A 19,417-nucleotide genomic window follows, 5' to 3' on the forward strand; every position below is an offset into this window, starting at 1 on the left:
GTAAATGACTGCTTGCAAGTGCCATACCTTCATAATTCTAAGCATGTAATTTGTATTCTTCATTGATGCAAATTGTACATAACAGTTTGCAAGTGTTCCTTTCCTTCTGCTATATTATCAACGGCTGCTTGCAAGTGCTACATTCATAATTCTAGTCATGAATTTTCTATTCTTCATTGATGCAAGCTGCAAATAGCTGGTTGCAAGTGCTTAGATCTATTTTCCTTCTGCGTCATTGTATCTTGCAGTTTGCCAACTACTGATATTGATTCTCTTGTTTGTCGTATGGCAAACGCTGTCACTTATTAAAAGTTATGTATACTCTGTTTATAAAATTGCAATATTATAATAAAATCTGTTTAACTGTTGTTTTCATACAGATTTGGCCTTGCAATAACGTAAATACTAAATTTTATCAGTATCGTCTTTGTTGTCCAACTCGTGTCGCCATCTGTTGTCATGATTACATACTAGAGATTAGCATGGCATTATGACAACAGACGGTGCTCTAAATTGCTTTTTCCTTTACCAGAAATAATTAATGCTCCCCACGGAGCTTTACGACATTCATTTTGTGCCGATAAACGTTGTAACTCTTTCAGTCCCTTTTTTTTTTAAAGGTACACGTTAGCAACGATGTTTTTATCGTTCTCTAAAGTCATGTGCTTTCTGGAAGAGCTGAGTGACTTGTATATAGTACATTACGAAAACAAAAACGCATACACTCAAGCAGGGTGGTCCATCTTCTTCAACCCCAGTTTTGTTGCACTTAAGTATTTATTTTTACCGTTTAAAAAATCTACTTCTTACTGATATCTCTCATTACTTTGGAAGCATTAGTTGTATTACCAAAGTAAGGATCAGAAACTACAATGATATGTGCAAGGTACTATTTTTAACGAACTTTCATCATACGACCCATGGTTGTATGGATTGTATTGTACGTCACCCATTTTGACGCACCTCACAGACGTGTATCTTTTCCGGTGATGCTATTGTACATAAGCTCTGGTGAAAATTTCAGAGCAACACCAATAGCACATTAAAAAAAGTTTATAGGTGAAATTACATTAAAAAAATAAGCATTCATAAAGGTTTTCTTATTCTCATCACAATATTTATTTTGGAACATACTTTGTCGCAATAGCTGAAATAATCAAATTGTGGAACATCATGTTCGTACCATGATAAAAATATTTACTTGCCGTTATAAATATTAGATTTAGTGTACGATTGTTTTCTCATACTTAATTTGCATTGTTAATGCACAGAACCTCAACCTTTGAATGTATTTTTTTAAATAAAAAACAGCTTTAAAACTGGTTTGCATCCTTTCAAACCTTTGTCTCTGAAAGTGGAAATAATCAGAGACAAAAGACATAATGTTACAGGAGATTTTAGTTTTATTTATTGTAATTCTTACCATTATCAAACCAATTAAAATTATAAATTAGTTCAAGAATTTTAAAAAAAAATATAGCACTCTTAGGTTATAATTATTCATCTGATCTTTGTCTCGTTAAAAATTTAAAAAACAAACATTAAAAGAATATTTAGAAAAATGAATATAGTGACGCTTGAATCCGACTTATTAAGTGTCCTGCTCTTTGCAAATAAAAGTAGTTTAGTGAATTATGTATGATATGAGAGAGAGAGAATGCACCAACACTGCATATTTCATTAAGTTACTGTAATTGTATACATGTATCCTGGGTCGATGAGCATGTTTTGGGACAGCCTTATGGTCTTTCCTTCAGCAAGTATCAACAAGAGAAAAAAACTCTACTGATCTTACTCGATAATTAAAGAGGGTAGAATTTTACTGATCACTGTCTTTTTATTTGGTATGATTGTATTTAATTGTTTACATGTATCATAGGTAGTTGAGGGTGTTTTGGGACAGTCTTTTGCTGTTTTAGGGTAGCCATGGGTTCTTTCATTTGGTGATAATTACCAATATGGGGAAAAAGTCTTCTGATTTTACCCGATACTTATACAATGTAGAATTTTACTGATCACTGTCTTTTAAGGTTTGATTCAGTATAATTGTATACATGTATCCTGGGTAGGTGAGAGTGTTTTCGGACAGTCTTGTGCTAGCCGTTGATTTTCAGGGTGATAGGCAGACAAATTAAAGTGTTTTGATGTCTAATTCATGCATAAGTTGTTGGAAATAATAAAACATAAAATAGCTGGACAGATTTGAGGAGGCAAACAACTGTTAAAACATTGCCTATACTTTTACAACAGTTTTTACTTTAATATTCGTAAAAGGAATAGACTATGGAAATCTTGAGGACGCACACATTATGATCAACAAGTATTGGTTGAGAGACTTGGTATATGGTAAGGAACCAACAATCTGCCATTTTTCTGCTAAATGGCTTGTCAAATGGTCAAATGCAGGAATAGGTTGCAGATGTGCTTTAGATATCTTCTGATTCGGATTTTCTACCATTTGACAAGTATGACAAGATCAATGGTACTTATAAATATCACTCTTAATTTTCGGCCAATAAAAATGATGATTCAGGATCTTTTGATAAGTCTTACTGACACCAAAATGACCAGCTAGACTATGATTTTCTTGTCTATAAGACTTAGAAACAACAGTTTGATTGCTCACAGACCACCCATCACCAGCAGGTACATCAGGTGGTCTCCATTTTCTCATAATGACCCCATTTTTCACAACGTAACAAACTGGTACTTATGTGGCCTCAGTTTCTGAAACAGTCTTGTGTATTTTCTGAGGAATAGTACTTGGGGGCCAATAACTCATATTAAAATATATTGCATGCTTATAAAGTAGCTATTACTTTCTGCTCAGTTATCATACAACTGCAGGCAGAAATTGGCTAGTGGTTTCTATTATTCTGTGAAGAAACTAACTTATTTATGACTCTCTCTCTCTCTGCTGTGTGATTAAGTCATTTAAATTATGGAATTTACCTTAGCCGTTGTTCCAAGGCACATATATTAGGGATAACAGGCCAAATTTAAAATTTCATCTCAGGTTCATAAATATAATAGTTTTGTGAAGGTCAAAGCATCAGAAATAACATTTCAACAAATAAAATATAATCTATTTCATGTTGGGTTTTTTTTTTGCTCATAGCAAGTGCAAACAACTTATTTTGTTGCCCACAAAAAATTCTCCAAAAAGAAAGCATTTTTATACAGTGTATATATTGAATACGAATCCGGTAATGGGAATGTTTTTGGGGATTCATATTTTAAACAGAAACTAGGAAATATAACCTGACATAATTTAAAAATGTATGTGGTATACAAGACGAAAAGTGTCTCGGCAAATCCAGAATTTGCAGTTTTAATTCCTCAGAATTTGCAATGATGAGTGTATGTCCAATCCAAAAGCCAGATTGTGTGAAAAGCTTGTCTTTATTCATGTTTTATTCATGTGAAAGTGAAAAACAAAAGGAATTGGCAAAATAGATTTATAAGAACAATGTCAAAAGACAATTCAGGTATTTGTTCCTTATCATTGCCTACCTGTATGATAATTTTTGATTAGACTAATTCATCTAACAATATTGTTTTTATGAATGTCGGTTTACTTTAAATATTTCTTTTTCTCTAATATTTCCTATGAAAGTTAAACACAGGACTGTATATAGTTTTAATTATTTATTTTGCTTTATTGCATAGTTGCATTGTGCTGATATTTTTGTGTCATGACAATATTAACTTACATTTTAAACAGGATATAAAAATGATAAAATCAGACAAATGACGATGTTTATGCGGGGTGGGTGGGGGTGGATTGATGTATGCTACAACAGCCTGAGCTGTGAGTTGAATTAAAAACTTTAGAAGTTGTTTAAAAAATTACGTTGGGGGTGGGGGTCTTACTCTTCAAACAGAAAACAATCACATCTATAGATGATACATGTAAAAATTTGTATACTTTAAAAGAACTACTACATTAATTTCATACCCAAATGTATCCAGCACGTTTGGTACTGTATTTGCAGCAGTAATAATAAAAACAAATTGAGCTGGTTACTGGTAGCAATAGCAACGTTATTTATATTCAATATATTATATTTTTATAATTGCTACCAAAGGAGTTTGATGTTTTATCAGTGAGGTACCTTGCAATCAATCATCTTATTTGTACTATAAATATCGCTTCATATATGGATGAATAGGATTATAAGAATAAAAATGTAATTTCCAGTTTGATATCTGTGGAAATGAAGCATCTCATAATTTATGGAAACGTTCTTTATGTTTGGATATAGAAAATATATTTCATACTGTTAGAATTTACTTTCTTATATAATGAAATAAGTTCATATTTTTGTAGCATATAGCTATGCTACAGTATATGCTTTGTATATGATTTCCTTGTTTCAAGGCATTTGTCTCTTGCTATTGCATTGGAATTGGAGATTTAAAATGAAATTGGAGATATGAGATACTTGTCACAGACTGGTTATTGCATAATCATGCATGCAATTCTGCATAATTTGAATATTTACCATAACTCTTATATATATATATATATATATATATATATATATATATATATATATATATATATATATATATATATATATATGTGTGTGTGTGTGTGTGTGTGTGTGTGTGTAAACTGCCACTGTAAACTGCTGATTATCAGCAAAAATTAATTTCATAGGGATGAGAGAATAAACAGAATCTCATCTCTGTAATGTACTCTCTCTATCTCTTTCTTTCTCTCTCTCTCTCTCTCGTGAATAAACAAGAAAGAGAAAGTATGACCGTGAGGTGCAATTATCTACAATTGGTTCAAACCTTATGAGGTCTTTACTGATACAGAAAGCAGAATTTGCAATGCATTACTCTAAATAATAAACATGCTCTAAATTGATAACATTGTGAATGAGAATATATAAACAAATTAGGGCCTTAAATCTTGCTTGTAAGCGGCTACAATATTCTGCCACCGTGCGGTCGCGGTAAATTACACCCATAAAATGTCCAAACAAAATTGGGGTGAGAAGGGTCAGCGGAAATATAACATTGTGTAACTACATCTAATTGTATAAAATTTGATTCATTTAATTTGTTTGTACTTCTTGCAGGCCACCTCTCTTCCGAATGTTAATACTCTGAGAAATCAGCTGACTGTAAAGCGGTATTATAATTTGAATGATATTTTAAACAAGACGCCCAAACATGCCGTAAAGTGGTATAACCTCTTGTTGCTAGGGTCAGGGGAGTAGTGATATTGTAAGAAATTGACGTGTCACAACGCCATCTGTTGCCATAATGAGGCATTATTTTATGCTTACTTCCGTGATGCTAACTTGCAACGTCCTTGATGGTACGTTATAATCATGATTTAAGAAGGTGCAATCTGCGTAACTTGTGATATAGCAAATTTATAAATAGAATATTAAAAGTTGTAATATCTGTTAAAGCATTTGCTATACGACAAACTACAGAATCAATTCAGTAGTTAGCAAATTTCAAGATACAATGACGCAGAAGGAAAGTAGATCTAAGTACTTGCAAACAGCCACGTACAATCTGCACCGTGAAGAATACAATATACATGAATAGAATTATGAAAGTAGCACTTGCAAGCAGCCATTTACAATAATGCATCAAGTAAGATTAGAAAATACACACACATAATTATGACAGTAATCCCCCTCCATAAGAAATAAGTGATAAAGGTGTCTCAGGTCTACCTTTAAGCAATCATCTCTCTTAACTATTAATCAATGACATGTCTTTAGAACAACTTGTCACACATTCCAGGGGAGACTATTTAAAAAACGTGTGTCTGTACCTTTTTTTTTAAAAATGCAAACCGCTATTTGGATGAAGACCTTAATCAGCAAGTGTATATAACATTGCCCCTCAAAGATTTTGTTTTGTTTTTCTTCCAAAAATATGTCATTACGCCAAACGAGTAACAAATAATATAAAAAACACAATTACTGAAAACCTTACGCATGTGTAGTACAACTCATACATGTATTCATGTAAAAACAAATTAAGCTATATATATATATATATATAGAGAGAGAGAGAGAGAGAGAGAGAGAGAGAGACATTCAATAACGCATGTCGCACACACATAACTGACCCAGCTTCTTAGCTTGTTGAAATTTAATTAACAAAAGTTCAGAACATGTATAGCTTTGAAGTATTTTTTCAAAAAGTTTTTGGAACAATATGAGCACACGTAAATGTGAGGCTGACAATGTTGATTTTTCTCTCATGCATAGTAATGCAGCAATGGAAAACCTCGCGACCCGCAATCGGTTCATCTCGAACAATCATCAGTCTAAAGAACTATCGATGATAGCTAATAAAAAAATAATGTTGTTAAAAGTCGGCATTTGTAAAAGATATCACTACAATTGACCACCCCACCACCAAACAAAGACACTTGTCCTAGTCCATGAGGGAGAGGATGGACACGGGGGATAATGGTAGGTGTCTTACATACATTTTCTCATTTCGTATCCTTTATGCAAATACATCAATCAACATGTTGCCTATCTGAATTTGTCTTTTATGTCCATTAAATGTATATACGGTTTCAGCATGTGGATCACTAGTACCCAGGTTACGACTCAGGGGACAAGTACCGGAGGGGTTAAGTGTGTGTGTGTGTGTGTGTTATGGGGGAGGGGTTTTGGGGGTTGTTTGCGTGTGTTTTGGGCTTTATTTTGTTTTGGGGGTTTGGCGTTTTTGTGTTTTTTGGGGGGTTGTTGTCTTTATTAGTTCTTTTATGCTTTCAATGTGCATGCACGGTTAAATTCTGGAGATCTACATCTAAAGAATTACGAAGTTATAACCCAGGGGCTAGGTAACTACGGGTAAGGATAAACCTACTGGTGAATAGATATTGCACATATGAATTTTTGCTTTTGCAAACCCAGTTAGTGTATACATAGCATTCGGAGTGGGGGGCGGTCTCAGACGTTTCTTAGTTATGACTCAGGGCTATACCCAGGATATGGGGGTACAGGGGTTGGATTGGGAGTGGATGGGTGAGTTGCACATCTGAATTGTTCTTCTCGTGCCAACCATTACGTGGGTTTACGTATGGTTATGGGGTGGGGATCTCAATAGTTCCCAAAGTATGACCTTGGCACTAAGTCCAGTCATTGGATGGGTGGGTGAGGACAGACCCGTAGACTAATGTTTGCATATCTGAAGTTGTCTTTCGTGTCTGAAAAATCGTGTCCATGATTGTAAATTCCATATAAAATATTTCTTTCAAACATAGTGTGGGAGTAATTACAATTTGACCTAGTGACCTCTTGACCCGTCCCCTGTGTCCAAGAGAGCGATCACGGGCCCGTGGATAAGAAACACCCGGACCTCTCCAAGTTCTCGTTCAAACAAAATTTTTCTTTTATAAAATTAAAAAGTGTTGTTCGGTCAGGGCCACCTTACGGGCCTGGGCCATGGGGATATATCCCCGGTCCCCCCACCCCCGTCGGCCCAGTATGCAGTATTAAATTGAAAGCCGAAAGCGGTTAATAAATTGTGCAATTATTTTAAATGCAGCAATACGTTATATGAATGTCTTCAGCGTAAATGTTAGTTGAGTGAGTTGCTGTCAAATTTCATAAAAAATTCTTGATAGTAAAGGCATTTGTATTGAATGAAAACGAAATGAATTGCCAGTTGTTTTACTGATAAATGAACCAAGACTAGCGGAGTCGTACGCTTAATTGTCACTGCTTGTAAAACGGTCATTTATAAAGATTTGAAATTCGACGATATTAAAGAGTAGCTATCAGTGCCTTGTTGGTCAGTTGATGTTATTACAAAAAAAGTAAACGATGATTACTAACTTTTGTATTTGTTTCCAACGCTTCAATTCAATAAATTTTGTCGTCTTTTTTTCACGTGTTGTTCGGCTCGGTCCCCCTAACGGGCCCGCGCACCGGAGATATATCCCCGCTTGCCCCTCTTCCTCTTGTCAGCTCTGGTTAAACTAGATTTAGTATTTATACATTTTTTTCTGGAATATAGAGTGACGTACAGACATGCGTTGAAACGGAGGTTATTAAAATATTCCGAAATTGGTTTTGTGTTTTGGTTGGGTTTATGTTGTTGTTACTGCTGTTTAAAGGACTCACGGTACTAATTCAGGTGCCATAGTAAACCTATGCAAACACCATGATATTAAAAATTCAATAACTTAAAATTTCTTAGTGCTCACGATCGAACCTGTATTTATCCGTATAGATGAAATCTGGATGTCAGCTTCTTTGTAGAGGAAAGGATATGAGCCGCGGCATTTTCTGGACCTGAATGTGTTTGAAACACGTGCTTTCAATTTCAAACTAAAGAGTCACTTGCTAATTTAAGTAATGAGTGTTCCAAACTAAAGACTGTTAAAGGAGTGAAATTCCGTCAGTAAAACAATGTCTCTATTTTTTTCACTTACAACTAGGATAAGCTCTCAAAAGATCATTTTCCTAAAACATAACTTACATTATTAACCAATCCTGGTCAGCCAAACCCATATATACTCTATTTTATGTTCACCCATTTCCAGGCTGGTTCCCATTTTTCCATATCATTAGAACCGTGTGTCCTAAAAGGTGTCGTGATAATCATGTGAGGGCATGTTATCGGTTCCACGCTGTGCACTCCTGAAATGGTTTATTTACGTTTTTTTTTTTTCGAAACGGGACCATATTAAGTTGCGAGTAAATAAAACCAGATATTTATTTTAAGGACTAGTCGAAGTCAGTGCATATCCCCAATAACGAGCCAAGCTCCTTGACCTGCCTGAAATCCAACACCCCATGCCACGCTGATAGTAACTTTGTCAAACCAGAAGCTGAGACAATTGTTAATCACGCAAAGGGAATATCTATTTTCATTTCTTGTAAAGAAGACAATAATAAACAATCAACTCACCGGCAGTTCTGCACTGGATGCTTGGTTGAGTCTGATAGCAAGCTTCACAGCGACCCGTGAGGAAGTCACACGTGCCGTCAATACAAGTCTCCGTACAATTTACGTTACACATGTAACCCGTGATGCCGGGTTTACACTTATCCACACATGTTCCGTTTATCTGGTTACATGACCCATTCCCGGCACAGTATGAACTACACTTATACTGACAGTTATTACCGAAAAATCCAGCCAAACAAGCATCGCAGTAACCGTTAATTCGGTCACACTTGGCGCTTATGCAGTTTGTGTGTTCACATCCTATCGAGCAATAATCGCCATAAAAACCATCACTGCATCCCGATAAGCAAGATCCGGTTGTAAAATTACATCTCACAACACCCCCAACTCTGGCACAGTTGACAGGACATACCGCAAGACAACGCTCTGCGTAGAAGCCGGGGTTACAACCAAGTCCACAGGAACCGGACGCGCGATTACAAATTCCTCCAAGACAGTTGCTGCAATTTTTGTCACACATATCCCCATACCAGTATGCTTGACAGCCACTTGGATCGGTACATACACCAGTGGTTCTGTTACACCGCCCGTTGTAACAGTTAGTGCAAGCGAGATTACATTGATAACCGTATGAATAATCTTTACACCCAAAGTCACAAAATCCTGTATCCACTACGCATGTGGCTACAGTGGCATTCAAGCCTACTGCACAGTTTGTAGGGCATGAGTTGTTGCAGCTGAGACCATAATATCCAGGGTCACACCGATCACACACTCCTGTTACTCTACTGCACGTGACACAGTCCATGAATATGCATTGATTCTGGCACATATCACCATAGTAACCCTGGTAGCAACCGTTGGTACAGTAACCATTTTGACTGCAAGTTCGAAGTTGGCAACGTTCATTACACAGTTGACATCCATTACCATTAATGTAGTATCCGCTACCGCATTCAGCGCACGAGAAAAGACTGTTGGTGTAGTTACATGTTCTGCAGTTAGGAATCGTGCATTGTTCTGTGCATCGGTCGCCGAAATATCCAGACACACAGCCGAAGAGACATTTACCTGATGTAAGAATAAACATAAAATTTAAGTGGAATGTAAAAACACATTTCGTGATGCATAAGCTTGTGCAAAATAATAATAATAATAATAATAATAATAATAATAATAATAATAATAATAATCTCTAATTTCAATTATCAGACCCTGGATTCTCATCTTCGCTAGAGAAGGGTCCGAATCTCCGATATGTTAACCCTATCTACAAGATGGATGATCGAGCAGATATTTCTTTGCTTTGGGTCTGTGAATTTCATCGGATGCGGCGGGAAAGCCACATCATCCAGTCCAAATCAAGTTGTTCATATCTGAACACGGTTCTCATATAATTGAGACAAGGGACCACACAACTGGAATGGACTCTTAAATAAGCAATTTTCCACTGCCGGTCCGAGTAACGGCTTCTCTTTTTGGTACATAGACATATTTTCCAAGTGAAACTTACAAATTATCCTTTTGAAGTCAATTGCCTCTAATATTTTTGACCTACGTACAATGTACCTCTGTTACACGCTATTGTTTAGTTGGCAATACATATTAAGGGAGGCATCGCATGAAATCCAATAGATGTCGCTAGGACAAAGCACTGAAATAGCTGGTCGATCCGCCAAGGTGTAGATACAATTAACATATCGGAAACTTTGCTATCAAAGACGCATGATTCTCTAAATGGACCATTTCATACGTTAAAATGTATAGTCATGTTAAAGGATATTTAGACGGAGGGGTAAGGAATAGGGGTAAGGTGTACCATAAAATGTATATAGTCTCTTTAACGGATTTCGGCATCGCTGTGATTTGAGTAAAACCGTCTACGTGATGTCTGCTCGAGAATTTTTTTATTGTTCTAATGAAATGGTTTCTTATCAAAATTTTACTATTGACGAAAGTCACTATTCATTCAGTCGTCTAAGTGATTTCATTTGGCATTTTTCCTAGTGACTCCTTTAACTTGCACAGTATACAGAGCCCTAGCTAAGATGTCGTGGCCTCAGCGTGGATGAGGATACGATCTGATCCTATACCTTACACTGGAGCAAACAAAACTATTGTCAAAGGCAAAAAGACGACTGTAATTAAAATCTAAGAAGAGTTATGTTTTTCAGTTTGTTTGACTAATGATAATGTTATTAAGCTTGTATCATTATGACTGATAACACACAAATATGGGGGTAATTCGTTTTCTAAATAAGGCATCCTATACCATATTTGCATATTCTACGTTTGGTTATTTAATGCATGCCGTTACTTTATTCAAAGCTTGCCGTTACGTGTCCAAGTAGGGCAGCAATGTCATTATTCAGCACACATAAAAAAACGTTGCTGAAAACTGGAGTAGTGATCAGATGAACTAATATGGCGGACGATCCTATTGTAAAAAGTGAATAAAGAAGATAAACTATATTTTATATGTATTTGTAAGATGAGATGCTGCAATATCTGGTATTAAATAAGAGGAATATTTAATTTCTTTCAGTATGCATTTGGAATATGTTCATTTTTATTTTATTTTTTTACAGTAGGCTGAAAAAGGGCCGGTGTGAATCGTACCCTCTGCTCTGTTGATAGACATAGACTCATGTTAGTACCCCGTCCACGAAGTAAGGGTACTGATATTAGTACTAACAGAATCCTTAAAAAACTATGCTGCTTATTTTTTTCAGTTATCTGCATCAGTTAATAGCATGAAAAAAATCTATCAAAAAAATCTAAGTTTGTATTTCAGATTAAACGTAAATTACTATGGTTAGATTTCTGACATTTGACTTGGGGATACGGTTAGAGTAAACCGATTATTTTCACCTTCCGGTAACTAAACTCAAACCAGCTAGATAAAGTTGTAGATAATTTACCCGACCTTGCTCGAACACTCAGATCTTTTATTTTTTTGCCTCACTTGAATGCGAATCCTTCAACCCATTGTTGTGTTCCCTTAAATATCATTCCGTTTAGAGACAAGAGTGTTGTGATTGTCTCAAATTTAGCTTTATAGCAATGTGAAGCAGAGCTGGTAGATCACAGATTTTGCGACGATAAAACCACCAAAATATCCTCAGATCCGCAAATGCAAGAATGTTATTCCCATTCTAAGACACTTTTGAAATTATTGTTGAAAATCGCCAAAAACCCAGGTCCCAGCTAACCATGATGTACAAGACTGCAAACAACCTATTGGACATACCAGCAGACAAATACCTGACCCTGGCATATAGCCAAACTAGGGCAAACCACAGGAAAAAGTTCCAATTAAAGTCAGCATCGACAAATTGTTTCAAGTTGAGCTTCTTCCCATGTACAATAGGGACTTGGAACAAATTACCATCAATAATTGCAGAAGCTCCTGACTTGGTATCTCACAAGCAGGAGCTTTCCAAAATCACATTCTAATGAACTAGTCAGCTACAAGTAAGACCTAGTGATTCTCAGGGCTATGCCGGTTGAGGTTCCATATCTCATTGCCGCTACGGTAGCCGGATTGGTCTGAGTATGAAGGGACGAAAACGTACACTGACACATTTACTTATTTCTGCCTTTCCTATCATTACTCTTCTGACTGTCCTATCACTTCCATCTTTACTTTATCTTTGACCACGTACCACCCGTTGCTTAATAGTCAAGTGTGACTGTGTCAACGTATAGATAGATAGTTAGATAGATAGATAGATAGATAGATAGATAGATAGATAGATAGATAGATAGATAGATAGATAGATGTCGTCACAGAGAAGACCATGACGTGAAAATGACGTCAACGTATTCAATAAGATATCGTGGATTTTACTACCGCGACTTTATACGTTCGAACAATTAGAAGAAAAAAAACATAAAACTCGATAGTGTACCCGTGTTGACATTATATATACCTTATTCGTGTATTTATAAAGGGCACAGAGTCCTATAAAGTCAGTTTAACAATTTCATTGATCTCAATATTTGGAAAAACAAACATGTTTACGTTGTTACAAAATAAAGGTTGTACAGGATTTACACATTTTATTAAAGAGATTTACAGATTAATCCAAGAGAAAAAAAAGTATTGTGCATTTATGAAGTAATGTCATCAGCGCTGTAAAGATACATAATCCTGTCAAGGATTTTCAAGAAAAGTGCTTGGGGCTAGGACCTGATTCACACATTGGCCAGAATTTGAACGAAAGAAGTTGATATATTCAATAGTAAAAGCTTGAAACGTGGTATATTTCATTTCGTGAACATGTCCTATTTATACTGAGATTGTGATACAAGTCTGCCCGTTGTAACCAATAAAATACATTATTGAATTTGCCGTTTGGAACAGCAGCAGGACTGATTTCATTTAGATATATGAGGCGCTAAAGACATTATAACTTACCCGTCCTGGAATCACATATGGTGCCATTTCCTGCACAGTGGGTGGGGCATGGCAGGCACGTGGAGGGTATGGCGTCTGAAGGGTAATACCCGGCAGAGCAGACGTAACATTTGCTGTTGTCGCAATCTTGGCAGAAATCACGACAACATTTGATCGTCCCGTTAACATTGCGTTCGCTGAATAAAGAAGCACATCTCGTGCACGTGGGAACGTTGTTAGAGAGTGTGCATGCTCCACAGTTGACACGAATTTCCGTGCACGAATGGTTACACCAAGCTCCATAGTAACCAGTTTTGCAGCCATTACTACAGACGCCTGTGATCGTGTCACAAGGTACCAATCCATTTGCGTCAAATCCACATTGGTTGCTGCAACATCCCCCGTTATACTGCGAGTAGCCACTTGTGACACACGAAGTACACGTCACGCTGCCATTCTGGGAACAATGACCACAATTTAGAATAGCGCTGGAACATTTTCCCATGCACTGGCTTCCGTAGTAACCGTAATCACAACCATATTTGCACACTCCTGTGACAGTGCTGCATTCAGCGTTCTGGGTGTTGCAGTGTTGGCAGTAACATTCCAGCGTTGTTGTATTACAGCCCTGATTACAGCTCGACGGACAGTCTGCAACAGTAAAATCATGACATTAAAAATCGAAAGAAGAATCCCTAAGCTCATCCAACCTACTACCAAACGCCAGTCAAGTGTTGTTTATTTAGTATTTAAATGAGATGCTACCCACTCCCACACTAATAATAGGACTATTTCCACTGAGCTATCTGTTGAGGGGCAGCTAAAGGCGTGTGTGTGTGTGATTAAAAATCTTGAAAAATAAATTACCAGAGCACAAATATGTTAACTGTATTTTACGAGTGATATCTTGCCTTTGCCAGGTACATATTTGTGTGAATTTAAATAAACAAAGAACGCACATAAACAATGCAATGATGAACGGTAAATGATGATATGGTTGACTGAAACGCCAGTGCAAAATAACTGCATATGATATGCATTGGGGATGGACAGGGGTACTTCAGTGGTTCAGGTTCTGCATCAAGTTTTACAGCAAGGGACTACAAATCGAGTACGTACAAAACTGTTGGCCGCATATGGTGGCTAGGGTAAAACAGTGTGTTTGTGTGTTTACTGATAATCACACTAAATGTTCGTGAGTCAGCTCTTCTGTTTTGAACTTTACATAGAGTTTGATTTTTAAGGAAAAGAAATTTCTCAGGTCATCGTCGCTAGCTATCCTGGTTATTTGGAAAAGACCTTACACATCTTATGTTTTGTTAAAATAATTTTTACTTTCCTTTATTTTACTGTATAAACTCCCGAGTGGCCAAGTGATCTAAGGCGCTTGCCTTTACAGATCACTCGCACATATCACCTGTTCGCCTGAGTTCGAATCTCGGCTCTTCCCTGGGTCTTCCTCCACCAAATCCGGTGGCCTAGTGGTTAGAGCATCCGCCTTGGAAGCGGGAGGTCGTGGGTTCGATCCTCCGCCGGATCATACCAAAGACTTACATAAATGGTACTAACAGCTACCTCGCTAGGCGCTCAGCATTAAGAGGTTAGTGTTAGGACTGGGTATAACAAAAAAAGTATACAGTTTGGCCTGACCTCTCAAAAGACTGGTAAGTCTGCTTTGTCATTTTCTCTTCTTCGGAAAGACCAAAGAAAAAAAAAAAAAAAAAAAAATATAAATGAAGAAAAAGAAAACGCTCGCAAATAACTTTTCTCGCTTTGTATGTTATTTATCATTCATTTTTTGGCACTTCTCTGTGGAAAAATTATATTTCACTATTTTAATAACTACCAAAGCGTGTGTACTTTTGACTAGTACATGCTCTATTCCAAGCACATGAGAGCATTCAGTTTGATCAGGTGTCTGCTTTAGATAGTGCAAATTTTCATAATGACCACATCTAAAGGCATTTCAATCACCACCGTACATGAAAGTAGCATAGAAATACACCAGCATTCTTTCTTTTTTGCATGTTGCTAATGCAGATATCTTCACTCTTTACATATCCTTCTCTCAGCAGTAAGTGATAGACGTATAGCGAACCATATACGTGTTCCACATGCATAAGCGTGTTGATTCCAGAGTTATTCCCCTTTGGATTGCTGATCAACATGCGCTATATTCAGGTAGGAAAAGGAATAAAATTAGGCAGAATACTAATATAAAAATGAAATATCGTAATTTAAAAAAAAACAACAAGAGTTAGAGCAAAAGTTAAGACAAGTTCCTTAGGACACAGTGATTTTTTTTGTGATGATGCTAAACCTTCGAAAAATTATTAATTCATAAAATTGATCTTCTAGAAAGAAGAATTATATTAAATCCGAAAAATTGATCATGTCTTTTGCATCCAAAATACTAGTGAGTAGGAGAGGTGCTGTCTCGGATTTTAAGAAACGTTCCATTGGAGTACCACAGATATCAATTCCTGTTTTTCATATTATTTATAAATGATTTTCCAAAGTAATTGAAACATTTTCACTGTATGTATGCAGATGATACACTACAGTATCGTAGCGACAAAGATATTAATATCGCTGAGAGCAAAGTAAATGAAAGTTTACAGTTTGCCATGAATTCGATGTATATCAGTCATCTATGTTTAAATTTAGGACAACAACAAAAATTTAAAATAAGTAAACAGCTAATCCTTATCTGCTCAGCAAACAAGAAGCCAAATGTAGAGAATAGTACCTAGAAGTAACTGGTAAAAAAAATTAAACTGTTAATGTGTCAAACTTTTAGGAATCCGTATTGATAATTATACGTTACTGCATTTGTATGGGAACACATGAACGAGTTTTCCTCATTAATACTACGCGACCTTGGAAGTGCAGTATTAGTCCGAATAAAATAGTTCATATTTTTCCATACGAACGCAGTGACCTGTTTATTATATACTCATTTTAGTTTCTACCAAAGGCTTAATAAAAATAGCAGAGTACTCTACAAGAAACAAAATGATTTTATGCTTTATTCCAAAATAAACACACAGCCGTGGGTTCGTCAATATACAACGACAACATTAATGCACGCATAGTACCGCCCAGCGAACTTAGAACTTCATCGCGCGCTCGACATTGCTTTTGAAAATTTCTCGTTATAATCCACCTAAAAGTAAAATTTAGAGTCATAATCTGAATAAATGCACATTAGAGAAATTTTTCCAGTTGGTCTGGAGTGGATGGATTTTTTTCTCGATTCAACTCAATTCTGTTTTTCTGCTTGTGATAGCTGGATTTACTAGCTGAGTCAATTCCATACCACGTATATGTGAGTTGAACAGTGGAAGAACATCTTTGAATCAACTGCACCCTGTCAATGATTGTTTGGAAACGTGATGTGGGAAAAATATTAATTCCTTTGATTGAAATCGTAAACAAGACTCTATGGAATATTACATTCATTTCTTTTTTCTGTTGGAAATTTAGTCGAAATCTCAGTATAATTTTGCGGTGTGTATCAAGTTTTAGAACCCATGACATGTAATTCGGATTTTTAGACATATGTTTATGACCAGTCACCTGCATGTTTTGTTCGAGGGAACACACGTACATAGCCAGTATGGCTTCTATCGCTAGCCTACACTCAAAACATTTTATGAAAAAACTTATACATGGAAATTTTCAAGCAGCTGACAGTCCGTGTAGCTATCAGAAATAAGTCTTCTTCGTCATCTTGGCTTATTGGCTCTGATGCTCTTAGTTTTCTACCAGAACCTTCGGTTCCATTTTTCTCGAATTTAGTGCTTTGACTGACTTGTACAATGGTATATATCTGATATATATGCGATAGCCCTTAGCCTCACTATGCTATTTCTATAGACCCCAGAGAGCACTGGTCATGGTCTGAACCATTCTATTTACTAAAAGTTACGAACACTTTCCCTAAATAACTGTTTAAATGAATGGTATTTTCAATACTTCGTCTGTCATGTTTGTGGTGGACATTGTGAATATCACGTTCATTCGTTTGCCTGTTTGAAACTTTCACTCATGACTTAGTAAACTCATCCACACCGTTAACTTTATCATCTCTACTTTCAAAAGGACGAAACAGCTTGTTTAGTTCATCCACAAACCAATGGCGTACTAATGGGGGTGCAAGGGGAGAGGGAAGCGGTCCGCCCCACATGACAGCCATAAGGGGGGGGGGGGGTTTTGCAATCGGGAGAGTTGAAATACCAGTACAAGTTTTCAAGCCAAATGAAAAATTCGCCAAAGGTAAAAGTTATTTCCAATTTGCTTATGACGGCACTTTGCTGTTTAAAAATCTACTTGCAAACATAATATATTTTTCTGTTTGTTTACATTTAAAATTATTTGTATGGGTGCCAAAAGAAGGATCCGCCCCAGGTGCCAAATATTTTAGGTGTGTCCCTGCCAGAAACAAATTTTATAAACCAAAAGCTAAGCGTCTGATATATGAGCGTTTTTTTATTGCCAACAATCAAGGTAGTTCCTAATATACGATATTATTTTTAGATACGCATATAGTGCAATATGAAGCTGTGCAGTATGGAAAATACTGCACAATTCTGACAACTTAAGAGAAAACATTTAGCATATAATAATATTTTATTCTGGTCTAATCACTTTGTGACACTCTTTATACAGGTAAGTAGGTATTTTAGAAATGTTAGCGGTTTTAAGTAGGACCAAGTGATCCAGAAAGTGTACAATAAAATTGTTTCCCCACATTGTATCTATTGTTGTGTTATGTAGGGAAAGTCCAGAATTTCGTTTTACATGCAGAAATTATAGAGCTAACAGAAGAGAACAATCAGGGCTATTTCAATATCATCTCTTTTTAACTCTTTTAGATGGATACCAATTGAGGATTATATAATTGTTTTTTTTAGGAAAGCTGTTATTATTTTAAACGTTTTAAATAAGTTAGTGTCAGAGTATCGTAGTGCTTTTACGTTTGTAAAGAACATTAGTTCAATGAATAAACGGTCCATAGGTATAGCACCACTAATTATATCCTCGTAACGTAATGTTAACTAATTACAGAAGCATTAAGCTGCCATCGTAATGACGAAATATTTGTATTGCATGAAGAGGAAGTTGACGTCTTTTCGTCTTTTATGTCAACAAGACGAGCTTGCATTTGCAAACTATTGGTACGACAATGTAATTCCCATTAGGCAGACAAGATAATTGCCTAAGGCGACACAATTCAGGGAAAGGCTAATTTTAAAGTATGAAAAGCGGACTTCAAAAAAAAAATCCATTTTTTGTAAAGAAAGAAAGAAAGAAAGAAAGAAAAGGGAAAAGCTCGATTTACATTTTTGACTGTTTTAAGGTGTAGACTGGGCACAAGGTTTTGATTTGTGCCGGGGTGGCGGTGGGGGTAATTCTGACAGTGGCTAGGGACGGCAAAACCATATATCCGTTACTGCTAGACATGGTACATTTACATAACTGTCATCATGTAAGCATAATCATGTCAACACGATAGAATAGAAAATTTGCCTTGTTGACGTAAATAACATCGACTTGATAGCTTATAATAATAATAATAATGATAATAATAATAATAATGAGGACTCTTTATAGCGCCTAATCTTTAGAAGCTCTAAGCGCTTTAAAACATTAGACAACACCTATGACATAAAAAACCCATATATACATGTAATTATATGATTACAAAAAACAAACACCATGAAATTAGAAAACATAAAAAACATGCTGAAAATATTTAAGGTAGGAAGCATTATTAGGTCTTTAAGTTTGTTCATGCAGTCGAAATAAGTGAGTTTTGAGAGCACTCTTGAATGGGATCACTGTGTCTTTGTGTCTAAGTTCATTGGGCAATTCATTTCACGTTGCTGGGACCTGGTATGCAAAAGAACATTATCCATATGACTTCGTTTTCAGAGTTGGAATGATGAGTATACAATTGTCATAAGAGGAGCGTAAGTATCTTGCTGGTGTGTACACATGGGTGAGGTTGGATAGGTATATTGGACTGGAGTCCGTCAGTGAAACGTAGTACAGAGAACAAATTTTGTATTTGATTCTGGATCGAATGGATAGCCAGTGTAGGGTACT

General features: G+C 36.2%; 1 protein-coding gene across 2 annotated transcripts in view; it reads right to left on the bottom strand.

The window, feature by feature from the left end:
• Positions 1-19,417, bottom strand: part of LOC149793107 (uncharacterized) — a 137,468-nt gene that overhangs the window by 96,959 nt on the left and 21,092 nt on the right. For both annotated transcript variants that reach the window (XM_089967018.1, XM_089967017.1), the window contains exons 2-3: positions 13,328-13,957; positions 8,908-9,978 (exon numbers count right to left, since the gene is read on the bottom strand). In XM_089967018.1, coding sequence (XP_089823144.1) covers positions 8,908-9,978; positions 13,328-13,957 — 1,701 coding nt within the window. The remainder of the gene's footprint in view (positions 1-8,907; positions 9,979-13,327; positions 13,958-19,417) is intronic.

The sequence above is a fragment of the Sinohyriopsis cumingii genome, chromosome 8 (assembly GCF_028554795.1).
Source record: "Sinohyriopsis cumingii isolate HCF-2022 chromosome 8, ASM2855479v2, whole genome shotgun sequence".
Classification (NCBI taxonomy): domain Eukaryota; kingdom Metazoa; phylum Mollusca; class Bivalvia; order Unionida; family Unionidae; genus Sinohyriopsis; species Sinohyriopsis cumingii.